This window comes from Xenopus laevis, chromosome 7L, assembly GCF_017654675.1.
Source record: "Xenopus laevis strain J_2021 chromosome 7L, Xenopus_laevis_v10.1, whole genome shotgun sequence".
Taxonomy (NCBI): domain Eukaryota; kingdom Metazoa; phylum Chordata; class Amphibia; order Anura; family Pipidae; genus Xenopus; species Xenopus laevis.
In genome coordinates, this window is record NC_054383.1 from 136,442,556 (window position 1) to 136,469,191 (window position 26,636).

Sequence of the window (26,636 nt, forward strand, 5' to 3'; positions counted from 1 at the left end):
TTATGTGCATTTCTAGTCAATGCTGTAATAAGGGGCCCCCATGCAGTAAAGACTCGGGGTCCCTGTGGCAAAAAGGCAGCAGAGACATAAGTCGTGTGTATCGGGAAATCCCCCTCCCCTATACAAACAATAACGATCATTTCCCACAATGAGTGAGGGCTAAAGCTCAAATCCTAGTTACCCCTGGTTACAAGTCATCACCCCAACAATATCAGCTGTACCCCCAGACCTTCCTTCAAACTGTAATTAATTGTCCATCTGACTGGTTGATTGGAAGGGGTCCCATGTTTAGAAGACCCTGGAACCAGGAGAGTGACGTTCTGGAGATGTTTGGAGGTGCTGTTGACTGAAGCACTTTGAAGTGAAGAAACAGGACTAGACCAGTGATCCCCAACCAGTAGCTCGTGAGTAACATGTTGCTCTCCAACCCATTGTTTGCTGCTCCCAGTGGCCTCAAAGCAGGTGCTTATTTTTGAATTCCAGCTTTGGAGGCAAGTTTTGGTTGTCTAAAAAAACATGTTTTGCCAAACCAAGTCTCCTGTAGGTGCCAGTCCACACAGAGGCTTCCATAAACCCAATCATTGCCCATAGTAGGGACCCCCAGGGACTTTTTGCATGCTTGTGTTGGTCTCCAAATTTTTTTTACAAAAGGCTGGGGACCCCATGACTAGATGATGAAGTGGATAAGAGACAAAAGGGGGGATTTGGTAGGAGTTAGAAGGATGGAGCTTGGGAGAAGAAAGAGGGACCAAGTTTGTTGAACAAGATGGAGGGTTCCTTGTGAAGTTCAAGGTGAAGGAGATGTTTTGCCTCCAGATCTCATATTAACTGTGGAGAGGAATCAGATGGAGGTAGGGTTGCCACCTGGCCGCTATTTTACCGGCCTGACCAGTAAAAATGATGGTTGATCCCAATGTTATTAATAGGGAAAAAAGATAAATATATAGGAAGGTCAGTGATCCCAATGTTATTAATAGGGAATAAAGATAAATATATAGGAAGGTATTTTCCCCCCAGAAAAGGTGGCAACCCTACATGGAGGCCACCCCTTAACCACATACCTATTGGGTGTTTATCTCCCTAATATCCACAGCCAGACACTGAGGCAGAATTCGGTAAAACCCGTTGCCTTTAATCTCTGACGCGCCCAGGGAAGTGGTTGGAATCTTAACCAGATTCTTGACTCTCGGCCTCAAACCATTAATGCCAAGGGTTTTGGGCAGATTGGCCCCCAGCCAGGGCACCAAGAGTCACCGCGACTGTGTAGACTGGGTGTTATCCGGTGTATTAGGAGAGGGCTAGCGACGCGTTCTCATAAAGTCAGGAATGATGTCATGGGAAGCGAGACAAGAGCCTAATCCCTGGAAGAGCCACTTCTTCTTCTTCCAACCTCTTCACATTTGTTTTTTACAATGGCTTTTGTTCCCACAATGCAACAGTCGGGCTTTATCCTCGTTAACTGCAGTCTGAGGTTTCTTCCCACAATGCAATAGTCAGGCCGTCTTCACATTAACTCTACTATGGAGTTTGTTTCACCCACAATGCAACAGTTGCTTTAAATTCCTGAATATTCATTTTCTAGCCAAGAGATGTAATTCCAGTCCTGTGTCCATATGACCATGTAGGGCACCGAGTCTATTGATTCCGACTGAGAGATCCTATAGCCGACGTGCGACACTGGAAGCCCATTCATCGACCAGCAGTGAGATCCATCTTTAGCCACAATCCCATTTACCAGCGCGTCACTGAGCTGAGGATATTTTAGGAACAATATGGTGTCAGTGTCTTGTTTTCCCGTTTGTAACCGGACTCCTCCATAGGAACCATTACTGAAAGTCATTTTTCTCTCTCAATATTCCAGATTTATAACCATTTATTCATTGAATACACTTACCCTTCAACCTGATCCTATCTGATCCCCATTGTAAGCAGCAGTCCTGTCCTGCTTTATGGCAGCTGAGATTCTAGCTATCTGTATAACAGAACATTCTGTCCCAGTGGCTGCACAGATCCTATCTGATCCCCATTGTAAGCAGCAGTCCTGTCCTGCTTTATGGCAGCTGAGATTCTAGCTATCTGTATAACAGAGCATTCTGTCCCAGTGGCTGCACAGATCCTATCTGATCCCCAGTGTAAGCAGCAGTCCTGTCCTGCTTTATGGCAGCTGAGATTCTAGCTATCTGTATAACAGAACATTCTGTCCCAGTGGCTGCACAGATCCTATCTGATCCCCATTGTAAGCAGCAGTCCTGTCCTGCTTTATGGCAGCTGAGATTCTAGCTATCTGTATAACAGAACATTCTGTCCCAGTGGCTGCACAGATCCTATCTGATCCCCATTGTAAGCAGCAGTCCTGTCCTGCTTTATGGCAGCTGAGATTCTAGCTATCTGTATAACAGAACATTCTGTCCCAGTGGCTGCACAGATCCTATCTGATCCCCATTGTAAGCAGCAGTCCTGTCCTGCTTTATGGCAGCTGAGATTCTTAACGGAGCATTCTGTCTCAGTGGCTGCACAGATTGTTTTGGTTTCCTTATAAAAAATTTTTCTGAGAAATCGCTTATTTGCGAAATGAAATTGAGATTCAGAGATGAAAAAAAATGAAATGTGTCACATCCTTAAATAGAGAAACGGTCGCCTTTGTTACCATGGTTACTCAGAGAAACACCGGAAACCATAGACCAGAGAGCAGGAAATGTCGCCAAACCAAACACCCATCTGTGCAGAAATAGACCTATATCTGGGCCAGACCAATTGCAGGGATGAAGCTTGAAAGAAATGTTTGCTAAAGGGCCAGATAATGGACTCCGATCCCTAAACACTTCAGCTTGTTGGGAATCCACTCTCTGCCTCCCTGGGAAGCTTTTAGCTCAAATGAATTTGTTGGTGTAAAACGTTTCACTTTGGGTTTCGTGTTTATCATTTCTGCAGAGGAAACGGCTGCAGCATCACCTGCGACTCTGGTTTTCTTTTGTCTCTTTCTGCACTGGGGGTTGTGACTCTTGAAACATTTTAGCAGGTCAGGTTGGTTTAATCAGCTGCCCTGACACAATGACCGTTACACAGAACTCAGAGTAATTCATCCTCCACATATCCCTTGTGTAACTAGAACTCTCTGGGGGTCATCTCTGGGCAGTAACCCATGGCAACCAATAAAATTGCTGCATTCAATGTTCTACATGCAGCTGGCTTTAAAAAGCTAATCACAGATTGGTTGCTATAGGTAACTGCCCATGGGCAAATTTGCCCTGTGTTGATAAATGAGCCCCTCTGGTTTTAAATGAATCCCCCCATGAAGCAGGACAGACTGCTCTTGTTTTGGCCAAATGGAAATCGAGCGAATCACGAGTGGCGACTTTACACAATATATCACATTGTATTTATGTATGAGACGCAGTATTTACATTACAAATTTCCATGTTCACTCCATGTCCCATGACTTAAGACTAAAAGGCTGTACTTGTGACTCTTTCTTTATACTTGGGTTAAAAAGACATGAAGTCTTTTTTACTCCAGGTCTGTTTAATCAGCTGCCTTCATCTACATTGTTTCTGGAGTCAGAACCAGCATTGCAGAGAATATAAACCAGCAAGGATAAAGTCCCCCAAAATATTTTTTGCAGAGAGAAAAGTGAGGCTAAACTTTATACTGTAATGAGTCCGACATAGATACATTACTTTCAAGTTTGGGCACAATTTGGGCATTTGGCTTGATAATCGGCATAGCTGTTGAATAACTCTGACATTAGAGGTGCAGTGTTTGGCATGACTGTTGGCAGTAAGTGCAGAGTAAATTGCTTTTGCAGAATTGGACTTTTCATTGGAATAACAAGTCTTGCCTCGCATGATCTGCTGTTAATTGTATGTTTCCCACAGCCCAGGCATTTGCTGCATTCTATTGAGTGACATTCGTTTTCATGACCCAACAGGCATTGAACCCTCTCGTGCTACTGCCCCCCCCCCCCTGTTTAGCTGGAAAATTAGATCAAACTGTGTTTTTTGGTATGTTTGGCCCCTCCTAACAGTGTATGTATGTATGTATGTATGTATATGTATGTATGTATATGTATGTATGTATGTATGTATATATATATATAGAGAGAGAGAGATGCACCGAATCCAGGATTCAGTTCGGGATTCGCCCTTTTTCAGCTAGATTCGGCCGAATCCTTCTCCCTGGCCGAACCGAATCCTCATCCTAATTTGCATATGCAAATTACGGAGGGGGAAGGAAATTGCGTGACTTTTTGTCATAAAACAAGGAAGTAAAAAAGGTTTTCACCTTCCCACCCCTAATTTGCATATGCAAATTAGGATTCAGATTCGTTTCGGTATTCGGCCTAATCTTTCACAAAGGATTTGGGGGTTCGGCCGCATCCAAAATAGTGGATTCGGTGCAACCCTGAATATATTCAAGACCTGGGTGCTCATACATAAGAAGTAGATACACAGTGCAAAAATGATGGCACCTTTTCTTTTTTTGATACCTTTTGTCGGTTTTTCACTTAAAATCCTGTGAGTGCCATCATTTTGCACTTTGTATCTACTTCTTATGCATGAGCACCCAGTTCTCGAATATATTCAAGGTGTGCGGCTCATACACACCGTTTGCTATCTATGTTTGGTGCAGTGTTGCATCCCTGGGCAGTATACTAATTATACACTATAATATACTTCTTGTGCCCTATGTGTGGTCCATGGGGAAGTTTGCTTAGAGAAGGGGGATCCTCTGATATTACAGGGCAGGACGGGGCCCCGCTGGTGTCTGTGCTTCCTACTGTGAGGCAGCTGGTCAGTATGAGGAATGTGATTGGCTGTACAATTAGAGCCCATTTCCCTTGCTTTCCTCCTGCCCCATGTCGCTGCTACTGGCCGAGATCCTGGCACCTTCAGTTCCCATTAAACCAAAGAGGAAGTAACATTTCCTGTCCATCACTTCCTGTTCTGTGTATTATCCCAAACCCAGGGGCCTGGCACAGAGTCGCAGCTGCCAGTCGCAGGGAAGAGGAAAAGACTTTATCAGTTTAATGCTTGCGTGACGTCCAGCAAATCTGGCGCGGATTAGGACGCAGCATCTGGCGCTCTGCACATTGTAATTAAAGGGCCAGTGCTCTTCACAGACAGGATTTGCAACAATTAAATGCAATGGCTGAATCCAAGCTTATCCTATATAGAAATAGGCAGAAAATAATGGATTTATAATCTGCTTGTTCCCTGATGTCTCCCTTTGGGTAAATACTTTCAACTCTGAAAGGATCTTCTTCTCTGAGGATATGATTCTGACTCATGACGTGTGTGGAAAGTTAGGAAATACCCCCCTATTCCTTTAAAATCACTTTTATCTCAGGAGAGAGAGTCTGAATATATTGTTCGGTTGAAGCTTTACTTTATAATACTCTGATTGGCTACGGGTTATTCTAACTTTAAACATTTTGAGTAATGTGATTAGCTACAGGCTATTTCAGCCCTGAATATTCTAAGGGTAGATATACACGAGCGTCTTCATCGCGATTCTGGCGGATCAGACGCGCTGCGACGGAAAATAAGGTAAGAAATACAAATGTTGGATCTTGTCGAAGCGTTCATCCGACGCGAATGTCTGATGCAGACGCAATAATGTCGTATGAACGCTGCGACACCATCCGACATTGCTATTTCTCACCTTATTTTTCCGACTTGACGCCTGCGTTTTGGCGCAGCGCATCTGATCCGCCAGAATCAAGTTGAAGATGCTCCTGTAGTTCTACCCTTAGGCTCTGATTTGCTATGGGTTATTTTAGCCTTGAATATTCTAATGATACGATTGGCTACAGGTTTTTCTGTCCCTTGATTGTCCTAATAATGTTATTGGCTACAAGCTGATCTGGTCTAGTGTTTTAAACTTTTTCTCAAGGGACAAAATTCATTTGGAGAGTTCAGTTTGTATGAAAACTATGTACAACACATTTGTCCCATTTTAATTACTGTTTTCTCTAGTAATGTAAAATTGCGCTACATTAATAGGATTGGGGTGAGCGTTTGTGGGTCCTGCCTCACTGGTTTAGATCCCCTGGTCTGGCTTGAATGTTCCTGAGCTCTGATTGGCTACAGCTTGCTCCATAATGTTCTTGTATCTCTCGCCATGAATAAAAGCAAGAACCACAACCAGCTCCTTCCATTATCCACTTCATTCTAGTAGTTAACTTTCCCTTGAAATGGAGTCATTGGAAAGGTGTGTGTGTGTTTCTAATAATCTGTCCTCACCTGTTTGAGAGGATCTGTTGCATTTAATCCTGCGAGGCGCAAATTACTAAGTGTTAGTCATAAAGTCGGAAGAATTTGGCTGTTGGGGGATCAGTACAAAGACACCAGGGTGCGGCCCCTCCTCACTCCACAAGATATTTCATGTACAACTTAATAACATAGATCAGTCCCTAAAGGAATAGGCACAAAAAAACAATGAAATGTGCATAATGTAAAAACAGGCTCTGCTTGTGTTTAAAGGGCAACTAAGCCAAAAATTACCCACAATGCCAGGTACCCCCTCACCCAGTGAGTTTTACTTTTATATCAAAATCCTCCCCCCCTCCCCGGATCCTCTGACCTATTAGTCTGGAATGTTCTTTACATGGGAATGTTGTGAGAGCAATAAGGGTTAAAGAGACAGAGCGGCTCAGGAATTGCACCAATCGGAACAAATATTGTCCAGACAATCTCTCCCTTTCTTTGTGGTTTCTCTCTGTGCCGCAGACAAAAGCCTAAAAGCCTGAGGGTGATCCGTGCGAGGAGAGAATCACTTTCATCTCTCACACCCCATTCATTTCTACTTCTAACTATTTCCCTTCTTCTGAGGCCACCGATTGAGTTTTCTCTGTAAAAAGTAATCTGACCCGGCCCTGTTTCTTTCAAGCAGCCTAAGCAATTTATTGGGTGCTGAATCATGCGGCCTCTGTCAAGCACCCCAAAATCTAAACTCTGTTATACAGATAGCTAGAATCTCAGCTGCCATAAAGCAGGACAGGACTGCTGCTTACAATGGGGATCAGATAGGATCTGTGCAGCCACTGGGACAGAATGCTCTGTTATACAGATAGCTAGAATCTCAGCTGCCATAAAGCAGGACAGGACTGCTGCTTACAATGGGGATCAGATATGATCTGTGCAGCCACTGGGACAGAATGCTCTGTTATACAGATAGCTAGAATCTCAGCTGCCATAAAGCAGGACAGGACTGCTGCTTACAATGGGGATCAGATAGGATCTGTGCAGCCACTGGGACAGAATGTTCTGTTATACAGATAGCTAGAATCTCAGCTGCCATAAAGCAGGACAGGACTGCTGCTTACAATGGGGATCAGATAGGATCTGTGCAGCCACTGGGACAGAATGTTCTGTTATACAGATAGCTAGAATCTCAGCTGCCATAAAGCAGGGCAGGACTGCTGCTTTGTAAGAGGATATACACAAAATATTTCCCCACTGATCATTACAGGCTATTTACGAGCAGGAATACCAAGTATAATTTGATGCTATAAATAAGGAGTTAAATTAGAGCTAATATTTTGCACAAATCTCTAGGTTACCAATAGCAGACCAGTCCCAGCATGATAAGCCGACTCACATATGACTGCTCTCCTGCACCCGTGGGTGACATTGTTGCCGTGGGGCATTAGGGAATGATTCACTTAGTGATGGGAAATTGCCTCATTTATTTAAATTAGTTGCTGATAATGGGGGCGGCTGCTCAGACAAACCCATCGCTGGCACCGACACAACAAGGAAATCACTTTGTGCCAACAGACTCTGCATAATTTTTATTAAAATCCCGATTTCCCTTTATTTCATGATTAGAATAATGAGCAGATAATTAACCAGTCGATGCTATTGGTACATTACTCATTGGGCAGCGGCACAGAATATCTGTTGAAATCATCTGATTTGAGTAACATTGAGTAACCCTGATATTAAAGGGCAACTCCACCCAAGAACAGTTATTGCCTAATGAGGAACCTCTTTGAAGGGGTTGTTCCCCTTTAAATTAACTGTTCGTATGATATAGAGAGGGATATTCTGAGATTATTTGCAGTTAGTTTTCATTTTTTATTATTTGTGGCTTTTGAGTTATTTAGCTTTTTATTCAGCAGCTCTCCCGTTTGTAATCTCAGCTATCTGGTTGCTAGGGTCCAAATTCCCCTAGCAACCATGCACTGATTTGAATAAGAGACTGGAATATGAATAGGAGAGGCCTGAATAGAAAGATGATTAATAAAAAGTAGCAATAATTATAAATTCATTGCTTTACAGAGCATTTGTTTTTTAAAAGGGGTCAGTGACCCCCATTTGAAATCTGGAAAGAGTCAGAAGAAGATGTCAAATAATTTATAAACCGCAGTTCTGCTGATGTCATTGGCCGGAGAGGGAAGGAATGCAGTTAAAAGGGGGACATATTTCAGATGCCGCAGAGAAGCTTTTTCTGGAAACCCTCCAATAGCTGAGACAGACAAGATCTTCCTTTCATTGCATGTCCGACGTGCCTAAATATAGAGATCTGAGCCGAGCTTGGCTTTAAACACAGGGAGAGAGAATGAGGCTGCTGGAAATTACATCAAAGGAGAACTTTCCCTTTCAAACACATTATGTTTCTTGGCTGTTGCGGGATTCTGGGAGTTGTAGTTTTGCAACAGCTGGAGAACAACTGTTTTCATGATATTTTCCCTCTCTCTCTCCCAGGGTGACAGTAAAGGAGAAATCTCCATTAACCTAAAATGGAATTTATGCCTTTAGTGCAGTTACATTGTGGCCCTTGGCTGGAGGCTCAGGGAGGTGCAGGAGGGCAGCCAAATGCCTGGGAAACTTGCCCATATATCAGCCATGAACCCACATTTATGTGCCTGTGACATTCCTTATTCTGCTAGCTATAGTTTATTGTGTGCCCAGAACATTCCTTCTCTGTATATTTGTATTTATACATATGGGAGGAGGAGGTGCCATATTGATTCCCTTAGACAGTACAGTATGAGGGTATAACTTATTGTGCGCCCAGAACATTCCTTCTCTGTATATTTGCATTTATACATATGAGTAGGCGCTGCCATGATGTTTCTCCTGACTGTGCTTTGGAGTAAGTGATATTAATGGTTTCCTATTGTATGTTTTGCAGGTGGGAGGAGGAGCTTGGTAAGCGCATGAATTTGGAATCTATGGTGGAGAACATGCAAGAGGTAAGTGGTTTATAGTACTGATGATTCTGCTCAGTCTCTACTTCCTTTCTGGCACCCCAGCAGCAGTGGTGTCTTGCTTTATGGCAGGGATTGTGTCTGGAGTCGGAACTTACACTAATGCAGAATTCCTTCAATCTTGTCTCCGCAGGAGGCGCAGGAGGCTTACGGTGTCCATGATGAGCTCAATGAGAAGATCGAGAGGCTGAAGTCGGAACTGGTGGTGTTTAAGGGTCTGATGAGTGATGTAAGTACCCCCAGCGCATCATAGTTTTCACTCCATGTGGCTTGGTCCATAGCAGATTCCCAGCACGAGATTGTATGGGAGGGGTCACAATGGCTCCCGTGGCAGATGCCCACTCACCCGCTTCATCACCAGCTCATGTGACACATTAATGGGCCGCTTGTCTCTTTAAGGCTGAATCCCGACAGCTTGTGTCTGTTCCGACTGCCAGTTCTGTCCCAGCTCCGCCCATTCTGCAGTTGTGGCTCCTCGTGGGCAGGTCCCTAACACTGCTCCTTGCATGGGGAATGTGAATACAGGCCAATCAGCATCTGCTTTGGGGCATATTCACTGTTAAAGGGAAAGTTCACCTTGATTTGCACTTCGTATGCCTGTCCTATAAGCAGAGCCTCGGGTTGTTATTGTTAACTATTTGCTGTTCAGCTTGGGATTAAAGGTGGGTTGAGGGAGAGTGAGCGCAAAGCATTGTGGGAAATGGAGTCTTTGTTGCTATTGTACATGTAGTCATAACCAGCAGTGCAGAGAATGACATTAAAGGTAGACTCAGAAAGTTTGGAGAATTTTATTGCCCCGCGGGGGGAATCCTTGTACTTCATACATTCACTGTTAAAGGAACTGTATTCTAACGACTCCTGCAGCCTGTGTATTGTGCATGTGGCATAGCAAGGGTTACGAGCCATGTTTACTGAACTACAATTCCCATGATTCATAAAGAGCAAATAGCAGACCCAGGTTGTTCCATCTAAACTCCCTGCAGTTTGACGTATAGTTCAGGCATCTTCAAGGTTAACATGTTGTGCTTTCTGTCTCAGGATCCTTTGCAGGTAATGCCCAAGTCAAACATGGGTTTTGCTATTTTTGTCCTTTTTTCAGTTTATTTGAGTCAGTGGAGGCTGTGGCTTCAGTGTGGGCTCGTGGGGGGGGGGGGAATATCCCAATGGTTTCCTCCAGCTGTTGTACTACAACTCCCATGAGCCCCTTATAGTCTTTCCATCGCTGGCAGAGAGAGATTGGTCACTGGGTTATACCATGTGACGAAGGAAAGAAGGGGGAGACTTGCATACGAGCTGCTCATTCACTTTCTTTTGCATCCTGGTTCCCTGGTGATTTATGAGTCAGGGAGGGAGGGAGGGGCCTCAGAGGAACAAGTCTGAACCATTATTTATGAAACGGGGGAGCGACGGATGCTTTGTGTCTAAGAGCTGCTCATGTCATACAATTGTTAGGCAACCGTATTCCTGGTGCACGGATGAGCTCAGCACATACCCGGCCCTGTCTCACTCCTGGCCTGGTTCCAGCACATATGGAAATGGAATTATTGGCAAATACCAGCTCTGCTGAGAGACATTTCTCTGACTCCACTGCACACACACAATCCCTTCCCTGTTCCATTGGAATCAATGCTGTGGGATGTATGGAATGTCACATGACTCTATACGAGAGGAATCCACTAACATATAGCAGATCCCCCGGCACTAAGTCATAGTCTGTAATACACATGCTCTGCTGGCAGTCACATTATTTCTAGACTACATCACCCAATTCTTTTATACTGGCTCTTTAAGGATGATGGGAGTTGTAGTCCAGGTTTCCATCACATCTGTATTGCCCTGAGACTTGGTATGATCCCTGGGTGCTTTAATTTTCTTCAATTTACGCTAAATCCAATCATTGACTTCAAGGGGTGGTTCACTTTTACAATAACTTTTAGTATGTTGTAGACTAGCCAATTCTAAGCAACTTTTCAATTGGCCTTTATTTTTTATAGTTTTTACATTATTTTCTTTTTTCTTCTAACCCTTTCCAGCTTTCAAACGGGGTTCACTGAGCCCATCTAAAAAACAAATGCTCTGTAAGGCTACAAATGTATTGTTATTGCTATCTTGCTTTCTATTCAGGCCTCTCCTATTCATATTCCAGTCTCTTATTCAAATCAATGCATGGTTGCTAGGGGAATTTGGACCCTAGCAACCAGCTGAAATTACAAACTGGAGAGATGCTGAATAAAAAGCTAAATAACTCAAAAACCACAAATAATAAAAAATTAAAACTAATTATAAATTGTCTCAGAATATCCCTCTCTACATCATACTAACAGTTAATTTAAAGGTGAACAACCCCTTTAAGCATATTCATTTTTTTTTCTACCATTGTCTTAATGGAAGCAAGCTCACTTTATTCCACGGGATTTACCATGGGCAGTTTAAATGCCATGGAATTTATCTGAATCTGCTCAGCTTAGTTCATGGAGCTTCTCTGAGCATTTATTAAATTGAATTTGAGCAGGCTCACTTTATTATCCCGGATTGGAGCAGGCTCCCTTTATTCCATGCAGTTTGTTATAGGGGATTTAATTCAAAGGATTTAATTGAGCATTCTTAGTGTGTTTCATGAAATGTATCTGAGTATGCCTAATGTATCTCACAGCATATATTTGAGCAGGCTCACTTTATTTCACTGGATTGGAGCATGCTCAGTTTATTTAGTGGGGTTTATTATGAGCAGGTCAGATTTATTTCAGGGGGTTTATCTGAGCTTCATGGAATATATTTGTTATATTACCCATTATATTTGAGGTGACTCACTTTATTTCCCAGGGTTCCTTTATTTCCCAGGGCGAGAAGGTTCTTAATTAGCCGAGCAAGCTCACTTTATTTGAGATTATGTCTAATGAGCGTGCTAATTTTTATTTCAGGGAGTCTCTTTAATCCTACTCACTTTACTGTATATACGTTTCTTCAGAGCTGAATCCCTGGGCGATACTTGGGAATGATTTGAGAAGGCTCACTTTATGTCGCTGTATTTATAATGAGGAGGCTGATACATTTGCTTAATGTATTCTACACTGTTGTGTACTGGCAGTTGTGATGACTCTGCTGTGACGTCTCTGCTGGCCATTGTGACGTCTCTGCTGGCCATTGTGACGTCTCTGCTGGCCATTGTGACGTCTCTGCTGGCCATTGTGACGTCTCTGCTGGCCATCGTGACTGGCCACTGTGACGTCTCTGCTGGCCATCATGACTGGCCATTGTGACGTCTCTGCTGCCCATTGTGATGTCTATGCTGGCCATTGTGACATCTCCACTGGCTATTGTGACGTCTCCACTTGCCTCACTCTTCCCTTTAGCCGAATGTTTAGATTAGTTATACATGATTAAAAATATATATAAACATTTATTGTGAGAGTATTAGGAGAGAATATAATCCAGAAATGTCCCCCTGCAGCCGATGACCGATCTCGACTCAAAGATCCAAGAGAAGGCAATGAAGGTGGATATGGACATCTGCAGGCGGATTGATATCACCGCCAAACTGTGTGATGTGGCGCAGCAGCGCAACTCTGAGGATGTGTCCAAGATGTTCCAGGTGAACAGGGCTCCTCCCCTTTCTCAGACTCACGGGATTAGGGGGGAAATTCAGGAGTCACAACTAGGGGGCCAGTATTCTTTGCTAGTCGGTAACCCAAGGCTAGGAGCCAAATCTCAGTGAACTGTTAACTCCCAGCCCCCTCTACTGCCTAGGGATGCAGGGAGTCCATATTCCACTACAGCTGTCAAGTCTCCGCTCTTCTTACTGTCAAAGGGGAAGTAAACCAGTGAAGACCCCATCATCTTCTCTTTCACTGCTGAACTGCACCCCTCTGTATTCTGCTCTTACATTCACACTGCATGCTGCCCCGGGCTGTATCTTGCCCCTGGCTGTATCCTGGCTGCTGATTGGCTACTTGCTAATGCTTTATTCAGCCTCTGTCTGTCTCCAACATCTGATCTTTAACCCCTTCTCCCTCCATTCTGGGCTGTCTATTAACTACCAGCTGCTGCCTCGGTCTCTCCTTAAGGTGGGGACGGTGACCAAAAAGCGAGAGCGTAAGTTGATGTCTGAGGAAGACATATCGGAGAAGGACGCTGACGCGGGGAGATTCTCGGACGATGAAGTCAGTTGTTCCCTCAACATTACGGACGAGATGAAACGAATGTTTAACCAACTGTAAGTCTTTCATTATTAATCTCGTGTTAAGGGGTTAAAATGGGGGCTCATTAGCAATATCCACCTCTGTCTAAACCATGGGAAAGAGAACAGCCCAGGAGCAGGAAGTACAGAGAATCAGAGCTCTGTACCTGGGTAAGTACTGGGGGAGATTGGATTCACTTACCCAGGGGGAGGTTCCTGTCTGACCATGGGAAAGAGAACAGCCCAGGAGCAGGAAGTACAGAGAATCAGAGCTCTGTACCTGGGTAAGTACTGGGGGAGATTGGATTCACTTACCCAGGGGGAGGTTCCTGTCTGACCATGGGAAAGAGAACAGCCCAGGAGCAGGAAGTACAGAGAATCGGAGCTCTGTACCTGGGTAAGTACTGGGGGAGATTGGATTCACTTACCCAGGGGGAGGTTCCTGTCTGACCATGGGAAAGAGAACAGCCCAGGAGCAGGAAGTACAGAGAATCAGAGCTCTGTACCTGGGTAAGTACTGGGGGAGATTGGATTCAATTACCCAGGGGGAGGTTCCTGTCTGACCATGGGAAAGAGAACAGCCCAGGAGCAGGAAGTACAGAGAATCAGAGCTCTGTACCTGGGTAAGTACTGGGGGAGATTGGATTCACTTACCCAGGGGGAGGTTCCTGTCTGACCATGGGAAAGAGAACAGCCCAGGAGCAGGAAGTACAGAGAATCAGAGCTCTGTACCTTGGTAAGTACTGGGGGAGATTGGATTCACTTACCCAGGGGGAGGTTCCTGTCTTACCATGGGAAAGAGAGCAGCCCAGGAGCAGGAAGTACAGAGAATCAGAGCTCTGTACCTGGGTAAGTACTGGGGGAGATTGGATTCTGTGAAGTAGAGATCCTACTTACACAGTTTGAACAACAACTCCCAGCACCTCGCCCCTATACGTTACTATTGCAGCCTATTTAGATTTGATGGGTCCTATACTGTACCAACTGATATCCGCTTATCAAGCAATTCTTCCTTTTTAATAAATCTGGAGAGCACATGGACCCAGCAGCCCCCCCCAGCTCTGACTCCTTATTGAGTCGTCTCAGGGGAGGGGGAACCAGCCAAGAACCAGGAGGCTTTTCCTGGGAAGGGAAATGATTTCCGTTAGTGAGAGAATTCCTTGCCAAGGTCTGGTCCGTTACACAGGGAAAGGAGGAGCTCATTCAAAATCTGCTGAATTCTCAGCTGTTTGTTTAGAAAGAAATAAACCAGTTTCCTACTGACTGACACTTTTATTTGTCTGCTAGCCACGCCCCTTCCCCACTGCCACTGTATCCACCATCTCCCTACTATCCCTATTATCTCTACTGTTACTATAGACACCATCTCTCCCTACTATACCTGCTATCCCACAGTCACACTCCCTTCCCAGAGACTATTATCCACTGTTACTATAGACACCATCTCTCCCTACTATACCTGCTATCCCACAGTCACACTCCCTTCCCAGAGACTATTATCCACTGTTACTATAGGCACCATCTCTCCCTACTATAGCTGCTATCCCACAGTCACACTCCCTTCCCAGAGACTATTATCCACTGTTACTATAGGCACCATCTCTCCCTACTATAGCTGCTATCCCACAGTCACACTCCCTTCCCAGAGACTATTATCCACTGTTACTATAGGCCACCATCTCTCCCTACTATACCTGCTTATCCCACAGTCACACTCCCTTCCCAGAGAACTATTATCCACTGTTACTATAGGCACCATCTCTCCCTACTATACCTGCTATCCCACAGTCACACTCCCTTCCCAGAGACTATTATCCACTGTTACTATAGGCACCATCTCTCCCTACTATACCTGCTATCCCACAGTCACACTCCCTTCCCAGAGACTATTATCCACTGTTACTATAGACACATCTCTCCCTACTATTACCTGCTATCCCACAGTCACACTCCCTTCCCAGAGGACTATTATCCCACTGTTACTATAGACACCATCTCTCCCTACTATACCTGCTATCCCACAGTCACACTCCCTTCCCAGAGACTATTATCCACTGTTACTATAGGCACCATCTCTCCCTACTATACCTGCTATCCCACAGTCACACTCCCTTCCCAGAGGACTATTATCCACTGTTACTATAGGCACCATCTCTCCCTACTATACCTGCTATCCCACAGTCACACTCCCTTCCCAGAGACTATTATCCACTGTTACTATAGGCACCATCTCTCCCTACTATACCTGCTATCCCACAGTCACACTCCCTTCCCAGAGACTATTATCCACTCTTACTATAGGCACCATCTCTCCCTACTATACCTGCTATCCCACAGTCACACTCCCTTCCCAGAGACTATTATTCCACTGTTACTATAGACACATCTCTCCCTACTATACCTGCTATCCCACAGTCACACTCCCTTCCCAGAGACTATTATCCCACTGTTACTATAGACACCATCTCTCCCTACTATACCTGCTATCCCACAGTCACACTCCCTTCCCAGAGACTATTATCCACTGTTACTATAGGCACATCTCTCCCTACTATACCTGCTATCCCACAGTCACACTCCCTTCCCAGAGACTATTATCCACTGTTACTATAGGACACCATCTCTCCCTACTATACCTGCTATCCCACAGTCACACTCCCTTCCCAGAGACTATTATCCACTGTTACTATAGGCACCATCTCTCCCTACTATACCTGCTATCCCACAGTCACCACTCCCTTCCCAGAGACTATTATCCACTGTTACTATAGACACCATCTCTCCCTACTATACCTGCTATCCCACAGTCCACCACTCCCTTCCCAGAGACTATTATCCACTGTTACTATAGACACCATCTCTCCCTACTATACCTGCTATCCCACAGTCACACTCCCTTCCCAGAGACTATTATCCACTGTTACTATAGACACCATCTCTCCCTACTATACCTGCTATCCAACAGTCACACTCCCTTCCCAGAGACTATTATCCACTGTTACTATAGACACCATCTCTCCCTACTATACCTGCTATCCCACAGTCACACTCCCTTCCCAGAGATTATTATCCACTGTTACTATAGACACCATCTCTCCCTACTATACCTGCTATCCCACAGTCACACTCCCTTCCCAGAGACTACTATCCACTGTTACTATAGGCACCATCTCTCCCTACTATACCTGCTATCCCACAGTCACACTCCCTTCCCAGAGACTATTATCCCACTGTTACTATGGGCACCCTGTTACTATAGGCACCATCTCTCCCCCTACTTACTCCTTACTCAAGGAATGCCACTGTAGAATATTTTTAAAGAGACTTCCTGTAGATATTATCCAATAGCGCCACCATGAGGACTTTCAGGGAATTTTCTACAGGGGCTCAATATTGAATGACTGCAGTATATACAGTTATATACAGTTATATACAGTACTGTGTGTAGTTTAAGGCCTTGTCCTTTATATCTGTAGTTGAAGGGTTGATTGCACATTAGACTGTTAGTAGTACTGTGTTAGTAGTACTGTGTTAGTAGTACTGTGTTAGTAGTACTGTGTTAGTAGTACTGTGTTAGTAGTACTGTGTTAGTAGTACTGTGTTAGTAGTACTGTGTTAGTAGTACTGTGTTAGTAGTACTGTGTTAATAGTACTGTGTTAGTAGTACTGTGTTAGTCAAATCCACTGTGCAAATCAGGTTCAAGGGGGTTAATCCAGTTTGATGCATTGGTGTAAAAAAGAGTTCAGTGTAAAGGGACATCATAGCTCTGCAAAGCTGTGGGGTATTTGTATGGTATATGTATTTTGTATGGTATTCATGTAATAAGTAATAAACATGTATCAACTGAGGCTTAAACGGGAAACTAAGAACCGATTGCTTCACTTGCAAAGACCAATAGCAACATTGTTTTAAGTACATCAAACTAAAAAGTGTTTCGGTCTGTTGAAAAAGTAAAATATTTCGGTTATTGGAGAGTGTGATAATAGTGATTAATTATTGTTGTTCCCATTTACTGTATCTAGTAGAAGAGCCAATGGCTCAGCACTCATATAGTCGTAATACACAAGGTTTTGTTTTAAGAAATTGAAAATTGAAAATTTTCCTCTCCTGCCCCTGACAGACGCGAGACGTACGATATTGACGACGACTGTGATAGTTTGGCGTGGGAAGAGAATGAAGACACGTTGCTTCTCTGGGAGGATTTCGCCAACTGCAACCCAACTGTCGAGGCGCAGGGAGAGGTAAGTGCCCAACAAATGCCCTTGTGGCAGATTATATATCCTGCACTGCAGTCGTTAGCAATAAATCACCATCTGTCTCTGCCTCCATTTCCCAGCATCCTCGGCTGCATCACATCCTTAATCTGCCTTTGTTTTTCCCCTGCCGTTTAGCAAGAGGAAACCCTGGGAGATTTGATCCAAGAAGCAGAGAGTTTCCTAACAACCCGGGACAAAGCTTATCAGGAAACTATTGGGCAGATAGAGGTGAGACAAGGCCCCAAACTCAGACCCTGACAGGTCAAGTCAATTGCAAGGGAAAATCAGTAATAATGGTTCCTTTGCACTTATAATTCAGTACTGGGTTATACTGTTGTGTGTAATAAGTCTCACAGTGATTATATTCAGCCAATGAACTGAACCAGAGAGTCCAGCAAATAAGTGTAATTGTTTATAGATACCCGGCTCTGTCCCTCGCACCAATGCAGCCCTTATATTCTGCTGCCAGTGAGCCTTTAAGCTGCATGTAATGCGCTGTCGCATTTTAATTTTAGTATATATAAAAAAAAAAAACTTGCAGTGCAGAAGATGCTCAATTCCAAAGTCTCTAGTGACATCTAGTGGTGGAAAAGGAACATGCGCATTGATTTAACCCTTAAATCCTTTCCTGTCTTGTCTTTCCAACAGCTGGAATTGGCCACGGCAAAAAGCGACATGAACCGGCACCTACACGAATACATGGAAATGTGCAGCATGAAACGAGGGCTCGACGTACAGATGGAAACCTGCCGGAGGCTCATAAAGGGGTCGGAGGGCAGGTGGGTGATGCCTTGTGCTGAGGTTAAAGCTTTGCTGTTGGCTGCGTATTGTGACCACAGTTTAGATGGGCTCAAATCCCATGACTTTATTATATACAGCTTTCTAGGCCTTCTAGTTGGGTTTTCAACCTATAGGTGGACTACAACTCCCAGCATGCACCAGCAGCCAGTGCTCTGGATCTCTAGCCTTGTCTCAAACTTTAGCCTTCAGTTTTGCACTTGCTTCATAGAACTCTATCCCATTATATTGGTATTTAGTGGGTGGGTGGCAGCTGCCACGGCCAAGCCCCTCCCCTTTTCCAGCTGGTGACGGGCGCTTCTCTCTCTGTCTCTACATGCGGCTTCTCCTTTTGTCTGATGCAGAAATTCTCCATCCATCAGCTCTGTGTCGAGCAGCGACTCCGGGAACTCAGACGAGATGCAGGAGGAATTGGAGAAGGACGTTGAAGTGGACAGCGCCATTAGCTGATGAGCTCCGCCTTGTGGGAGTGGCAGCATGTCCTGAACCAATTAGAGACGCTGATTCCCACGAGAGGGTTGCGGTTACCCGACAGACTCTCCCTCCCCTGATGCTGGTGCTGTAAATGTCTATTCTTCTATGGAAACTAAAGGTGTAAATAGTGATTTTTTTTTGTAAGGAAACTGTTAAAATGTGCCTTCCCCCCTGTAGCGCCATCCTGAGGCCTCAATTAAAGGGGAGTTTAAAGTCTTCTCTCCTCCCATCCCGCTATTGGCTTCCAGATATAACCAGGAAAGGGGCGGGAACTCTCATGGCTCCTGAGTGGCAGTTCCCCTTTAAATCCCCTGTGTGGCGCTGCAGTAGGAAAGGCGGGTCAGCGAGTGGCGCTGTGTAGGAAAACTATGCAAAACGCTTGCCTTATTTGCCCCAGGGGGCGACCTCTGTCTCTCATTGGGCTCACGGTTACGCACGTTGGGCTTCTCCAGGAATACGGGATCCAGTTCCAGCAGTGAAAGACTGTGATCCGGAGCTTGGGCTCGGACTGTAGCACTTATAGGCTTAACCCCTTCCACCAATGGGGTCGGGGAATAATATTTCCACAATGATGACAAAAAGCAGATTTCTTTTTTTTCTGCCTTGTGCTCTGACATAGAACGACTCATTAAAGGGGAAGTTAACCCAAATGATATGAGTGGGTGGGTTCTACCTTTCTATCGTGTGACAGAATGATGGGTGGGTGGGGCAAAACCATTTTAAAAAGATTTTGTATTTGGGTTTACTTTCCCTTTAATAGTCAAGAAGAGCTAATGTATATTGATGCCAGCGGGACAGGATATTTGCACCTTTATTACTACGATCAGGCCCGTCCTGGTTCCTTAAATGAGGAGCGGCGCCCGAGGCTGCGACTCCCGTTCTACAAATACACCCGACAACCTTGATTTCTTCCTTAATGCTTAACTTTGCCTTTAAAGCCATTTCTGTGTATATATATATATATATGTTTATTTATCAAACCTCGGTGGCCTTGTGATTATAATGAATTCCACTGGAACTCCGCCCCCGCGGAACAGTCACTCGTCCTGAATCCCCTCCCTCGCTCTCTTCCCCGTATTGTAACCAAAGCTCCAACCCACTCCCTCAATATCAGAGAGGAATCGAGGGGGCGGAACTTATTTCAACTCCCTCCCACTTTTGATTTTCCCCTATGTCAAAATTTGAGATTTTTCGTTAAATTTTTTTTTTTAAAATACATTCAGAATTTTGTAAAAATTCTGGCGAAATTTTAAAAATTAAAAACAATCTATGAATTCTTCCTCCGGTTGCGTCGGAAAAAGCGCAGCCAATCGTTCCTCTTCTTTATCAGCTGAAATCTGTAAATAGATTCTTTGTATTTTCTACGCGACTTTGTGTCACATTGACACTTTTTTTCTAGATTCTTTAGGTCCTCGTACAAGAGGTTTTTGTTTTTTTTGTAGATTCGCCGCTCGAAAGACTAAGTTAAAATTTGGGTCGGCTTTACGCCGTTCCTGGTTGGAATTCTGAGTTTTTGAGTCCGTGGTGGGATCTTCCCGGGGTTAATACCCTAAAGGGGAGATATTCCTGACGCCCATCACAGCCCTAAAGCTACCAGCCAAAAAATGTAACGTAGGCAAAAGCCACAGAACTCGTGTCTTAAATTGGGGCCCCTTGTGGCCCCCCGTCTAACGCGGAGTCTGTACATAAGGAAGGGGTGCTGGTGATTATATAAGAATTGCTTGATGTGGGTGCATGTATAGAAAGTCCAACGATTTGAAGGGGTCGGAATTTAACGACAGAATCGCGGACGAATGTTTTTGGGAAATTGTATTTACTTGTCTGTGGCGGTGTTGGGGGTGGAATGTATTTCAAACAGAAATATAAAAAAAAATAGAATTCTTGGGAAAATTCACCTATAACCATAAGCTTACTGTCCTCTATTTATAAAGCAAAAAAATTGTGAATATTCTATTTTTATGAGCAAAACTTTTTTTTTTTTAAATAAAAACATAAAAAAATGTAGAATAAAAAAAAAAACCTCTCCACTCGGTATTCAGACTCCATTGTTATTGGCGGCAGTACGAGATTCCTTAGCGGGTGCCGCCCACTCCAAGGAGCCAATCAGGAATTGTTTCACAGAGACAGTTAGGAATTGGGAGGTTTTTTTTTATAGGGCAAAATCTTAGTCTGGGGTTAATAATGTGTAAGAGAAAAGGCAATAGAAATTTTATAAATGTTAAGGGAAAATCCCATGATCATGAGTCACATGATGTTTTTTGTTTTTGTTCATTATATAATTTTTTTTTTTTTTTTAAATCATGTGTTGGGGTAAATTTCATTATTTTTTTTTAAAAAAAATCTGGTTTTGGGGGTGCAATAATATTCAGCATCACATTTATACTCTACTTTATAAAAAAGCAATAGTAGAAAAAAAATGTGAATCTCTTACCTCGTATTTGCAAATATTCACACGCACGGTACAATATGAAATCTGCAGATTTGCTTTCTGAATCTCTTAAAAAAAAAAAAATTAAAAAAAATCCCTTTTCTCATTGAGAATTTATTTAGAAATATTCTTAGTAGGACCCCAAATCCAGAATGTTTGAATTCCATTAAAGGGGTGATTTATGTTCACTTTTAGTAGGTTGTAGAATGGCTAATTCTAAGCAACTTTTCAATTGGTCTTCATTTTCTTTTTTTTTTTTTTCTTTTTTTTAATAGTTTTTGAATTATTTTCTGACTGTTTTTTTTAGATGGGGTCAGTGACCCCCCATTTAAAAGCTGGAAATACTCTAAGGCTACAATTGTATAGTTATTGCTACTTTTTATTCCTCGTCTTTCTATTCAGGCCTCTCCTATTAATATACCAGTCTCTTATTCAAATCAATGCATGGTTGCTAGGGGAATTTGGACCCTAGCAACCAGATGGCTGAAATTACAAACTGGAGAGCTGCTGAATAAAAAGCTAAATAACTCAAAAACCACAAATAATAAAAAATGAAAACCGGTTACAAATTGTCTCAGAATATCGCTCTCTACATCATACTAACAGTTAATTTAAAGGTGAACAACCCCTTTAAAAACTGAACCCTCCAATAGATTTGTCCAAACACCTCTTTGAACTTCATTTTAAACATTCGACAAATTAAAAAAAAAAATTGCTTCATCCGTGAGCAAAAATTTGTGGATTTCCTCAGCTTTATTAAACTATGAGGTCATTTCTTTCACAATTTGAGAAATTATCAAATTATCCATTTATTCAAGTTTCTTTAAATTAAGTTTGAGTTTTATAAATTTCTATAAAAATTTAATTAAAATTTGTCAACTGAAGAAGTAGAAGTCGGGGGCAGGTTCAGGAGAGCTGAGGATTTTTAACATTAAAATCAAAGGACTTGGCAGAATCTAAATCCTCCAAGAAAAAAAAATCTTTGAAAATGTTTTAGCTTTTTTTCAAATTCCTGTCTGGAAAATAATTCCAAAATTAAAATTCAGCATAATTAATCTAAAAACCGTTCTGGAGGATTGTTGACCATGAAGGGGGTCAGGAGGGTCGTTCTGGTTCTTGGGGTGAAGTCAGTTCATGGGTCACAGTCGGACATTAACGTTTGGTAAAACCCAATAAATGAGAAATATTTTGGGTTGAAAGAAGCGGAATTTAATTTTTGGGGTTCAGAAAGCAAATCTCTGGCACTTTCAGTATCTTCTGTTTATTCTTTCTCTTGTGTCACTTGGAAGTGGGTTTTAATGAGAATATTTTGTTCTGTGTTTTATTTCCCCCCGGGATTTTTTTTTCTAAAAATAAAAGTCTAATAATGGTGGTTTTTCTCCTTTTTTTTTTTTCAAGTTAAGTTTGTCCTATAGATTTGGGGGTTTAAAAAGCCTTGCCCAGTGGTACTTGCGGGGGCTGCCGTACTGCACAGCAATGTGTTGTGACTGTCACCGGGGGGTCGTTGTTAAGGGGACGGGGTTCTCTGTATCTTTGGTTACAAAATTAAAAAAAAACAAAAAAACTTTTAATAAATGCCAAAGACTCTTGGTTTGTGTGTCCGTCTTTTTGGTTTCTATAATAAATAATGTGAATTGGGAGACAGAAATACAATCAGAAGTGTTCCGGTGCCATGCACGCACATTGGCACATACATTGGCACACACACTGGCACACATGCATCGGCACACACATGTTGGCACACACTTTGGCACACACTGGCACACACACTGGCTCACGCATTGGCACACACACATTAGCACACACACTGGCTCACGCATTGGCACACACACATTGGCACACACACACACACATTGGCACACACAAACATTGGCACACACACATTGGCACACACACACACATTGACACACACACATTGGCACACACACATTGGTACACACACATTGGCACTGGCACACACTGGCACACATTAGCACACGCACTGATATACACACATTGGCACACACTGGCACATGCAGGTTCACACACTGGCAAATATTGGGGCAGAATGCTGACAATTTGGGCAAATTGCACCAAGTGCTCGTGGGATGCCGGTTACACAATGTCAGAACCTTATGGTAATAAACAAATGGACCTGGTTCTGATCATCAAGAGAAAGTGTAGAACCCAACCCCAGCCTCTGTGTATATAGAGCGAATATATAGATTTATATCCCAGAAATACGGCAATGGGCTTGAGCATATTCTTCCCAATCATAATGTCGTCCCACTGCGCCCCCTGGTTTTCTATAGAAGTTGCCAAAAACCATAATTATAGATGCAAGAGAATTCACCAATGAGAATTCTACTTCATTATAAATGCAAAAGAAGTGACCAATGAGAATGCTGATTCCCAGCCCCATGTCAGGCATCTTGCTGTTATCTTACATATAGAGAGAATTATTTATTTCTTCATTATATGACACTGGAATGAGACATGGGGATAAAGGACAGACTTGTTCAGTGCTGGGAAACTGGGCTCAAGGGTAGAGCTCCACAAGCGTTTTTTTCGTTGGATCAACACCCGCCGGCAAAACGCACGTTACAAGTCGTATGAAGAAGTCGGAGCAGATATAATTGGACTGAATGAAAAGTCGGAGTTAATAACTACACAGTCCGACTGTTGGAAGAAGATGCTGCTTTCTGCAACCACATCTGACAGTCTAGTCGCATGTGATGTAGTTGTTACCTCCAACTTTTCATTCAGTCCAATTATATCTTCACACGTGCGTCTGCATCCGACTTGTCGCGTGTGTTTTGCCGGCGGGTGTTGATCCAACGAAAACCGCTTGTGGAGCTCTACCCTCAAGCTTCCAACTCCAGTCGCAGAACAAAGAACATGGAGTCAGATCGGTACAGATCAGCTGGATTCTCATTGGAGGATTTTTTGTTTTTGCATTTTAAAGCAGTCGCTGGCTGTGGAGATCTGGGGGAAAGTTTTATTGTGCAATATTGCTTTAAGAATACCACCCTGATGTTGCTGGACTACAGGTTGAGCAGTGCAGCAGGGTTTACTTCCCCTTTAAACCCTTTAGGTTGGTGATTTCGAGATGTCTGGTACTAGCAGTGGAAAAAACGGCAAATATTTTAGAAAAAGAAACCCTGGAGATTAATATAAATTGCAGCGCTGCATTATTTTGCTTAAAACCATCGTTTTGGGATGAGAGCAGCTTTAAACTTGGCCAGTTTGCTTTGCGTTATATTATAAAAATGGTTTATCTTCCCAAATTCCTTTACATGTTACACAACTCTCCCTGCTCAATTCCTAAATCCCTCTTTACAAACCTCAATCAACTCTTAATCCCCTTTGTATGGAACAACAAACAATGGTATCCGAGGGGTCTCCTGAAACAGATCTTCTCCCCTCAGCTCCTTCCCTGACACTAGAACAGACCCTCTGCTCTTCTGCTCCAGTCCAACCCACGTCCAACATGAACCACAAGCTGATGCCAATGGGCCCAACACCATTGATGAGAGAAGCTCTTCCCACATTCCCAAACTTCTGATGAATGGGAAGAACTGACTGAAAACACCAACAATATCATTATTTCACCACCTGCCCAGAACTCGTGTGTAACTACAGCACATGCACCGGCCAACTCCAGTCTCACCTCTTCCATATGATCTGCTCCCGACCCCAATCTCATTAGTTTAGTCCCATTTCCAATGTGTCCCCTCCAGTTACCGGTCTCCTGGGGGTGTAGAACATCATCATCATCTCCGAGAAATCCCCCGGGTGCAACTGACATCACTGATTTTTCATGTTGACAAAACAACAACTCTGCACTGAGTAGCTACAACACCCCCAAACAAACCACATTAAATACAAATGTCTGTGTTTTTGTCTCTGGGTGAGGGAAGGAACTGTATTTACTGAACACAGGGGGTGATAAAAATCAGCATGGCAGCTCCCAGTGACAGGTATGAATACAAAAGAACAGATAAGGAATTCTCTATCCCCCCTATACTAATGGTAATTATATTGGCCCTTTGTTTGTGCACAGATATTCCCTGTTGAAACCTAATCATTCTGTCATTATACACAGTGTGTGGCTCCTACAGAGTAAGAACCTGCTAGACAAATAGTAAAAGAGCTGTAACACTTACCTACACTCTCCCTACTAACTGTATCCCACTCAGTACCTCCCTTGTGCTCCTTAGGGAGAGACAATATGTAAATTAGTATGTAGATGTGTCTCTCCCCCATACACTGATCACAAGCCCTCTGTTTTTTTGTGGTTTCTGAGATAATAGCAGTTTTAGACAATTAGTATCAGACATTTAGCTCAGCAGCACCTGGTGTAGGTCACAATCTCTGCAGCCCTTGGGCTCAGGACACACAGGGGAGATCAGTCGCCCAATAACAAATCTTCTCTTCTTCGGGCCGACTAATCTTCCTGAATCTGCCTGTGTGTCCTGACTCTTACAGTCTCTGCACTCCCTGTATTCAGTTAACCCTAGGGTTACGGACCCTCAAAAGCCTGGTAACAGCAGTCTAAATCTGCAAATATCTATGCCAGTCATGTAATGCTGGGGGGCTGCACTGTGTCTGTAATAAAACACTGGGGACTCCTCTATACATGATATGAAATGCTGGAGGGACAGTTATTTATATATTAAAACTGTCAAACAAGCAAAATCCATGATTAGCCAATGGGTATTATATTCACTAGTACTTATTTATTAATTCTATCTTTATACACAGTCACATGATTACAGTACAGGTATATATATATATATTGATACTACAATTAAAGGTCCAAACCCAATTAAATAAGAGGAGAATGTGCAACAATAACAATCAGTATATAAATGAGAGTATTCTGGAGAACGTTCCCTCTAAGCTGAACACTCACACATTTTGAGGGTAATGAAAACACAACATTTTACATTTATTCTGACCTACAAACACAGGTTTTAATAATTCACACACAAGTTTAAAATGTGCTCACAAGAGAATTTCTATGCACATATAGTCGCGATGGAATTAGAGGGAACGTTGAAGCCGACTGCTTCTTACCTGTGTAACTGTATCTCCCCCATGTACTGGTCACAAGACCCCAGAGAACGTCTGCAAATTTTATTCACGTTCTAGTTTTAGTGGTTTCTATGATATTAGCAGTTTTAGACGGCTAGCATTAGGCTGACTTTCTAAAGCTTGGGACCAGGAGTCTAAGGTTCTGGCAGACGTGCACATCACTAATAACAATATATTTGTAGCTTTACAGAGTATTTGTTTTTAGATGGGTC

The 26,636-nt window shown here is 43.2% G+C and overlaps 1 protein-coding gene and 1 non-coding gene across 3 annotated transcripts in view; one reads left to right on the top strand and one right to left on the bottom strand.

Moving 5' to 3' along the window:
• The window catches only part of LOC108696856 (intermediate filament family orphan 2), a 38,677-nt gene extending 17,210 nt beyond the window's left edge, over nt 1-21,467 (top strand). Inside the window, exons 2-9 of one of the 2 annotated variants that reach the window (XM_018226545.2) lie at nt 9,139-9,199; nt 9,348-9,443; nt 12,666-12,806; nt 13,279-13,427; nt 17,513-17,633; nt 17,784-17,876; nt 18,297-18,427; nt 18,791-21,467. In XM_018226545.2, coding sequence (XP_018082034.1) covers nt 9,139-9,199; nt 9,348-9,443; nt 12,666-12,806; nt 13,279-13,427; nt 17,513-17,633; nt 17,784-17,876; nt 18,297-18,427; nt 18,791-18,896 — 898 coding nt within the window. In that variant the 3' untranslated portion in view covers nt 18,897-21,467. The remainder of the gene's footprint in view (nt 1-9,138; nt 9,200-9,347; nt 9,444-12,665; nt 12,807-13,278; nt 13,428-17,512; nt 17,634-17,783; nt 17,877-18,296; nt 18,428-18,790) is intronic. The other variant, XM_018226546.2, reaches the window with a different exon arrangement.
• A 3,967-nt stretch (nt 21,468-25,434) lies between these two features.
• LOC121395842 lies at nt 25,435-25,491 on the bottom strand. Its single transcript, XR_005962721.1, has one exon. It is a non-coding gene; the product is annotated as a U7 small nuclear RNA (small nuclear RNA).
• Nucleotides 25,492-26,636: the final 1,145 nt, after the last annotated feature.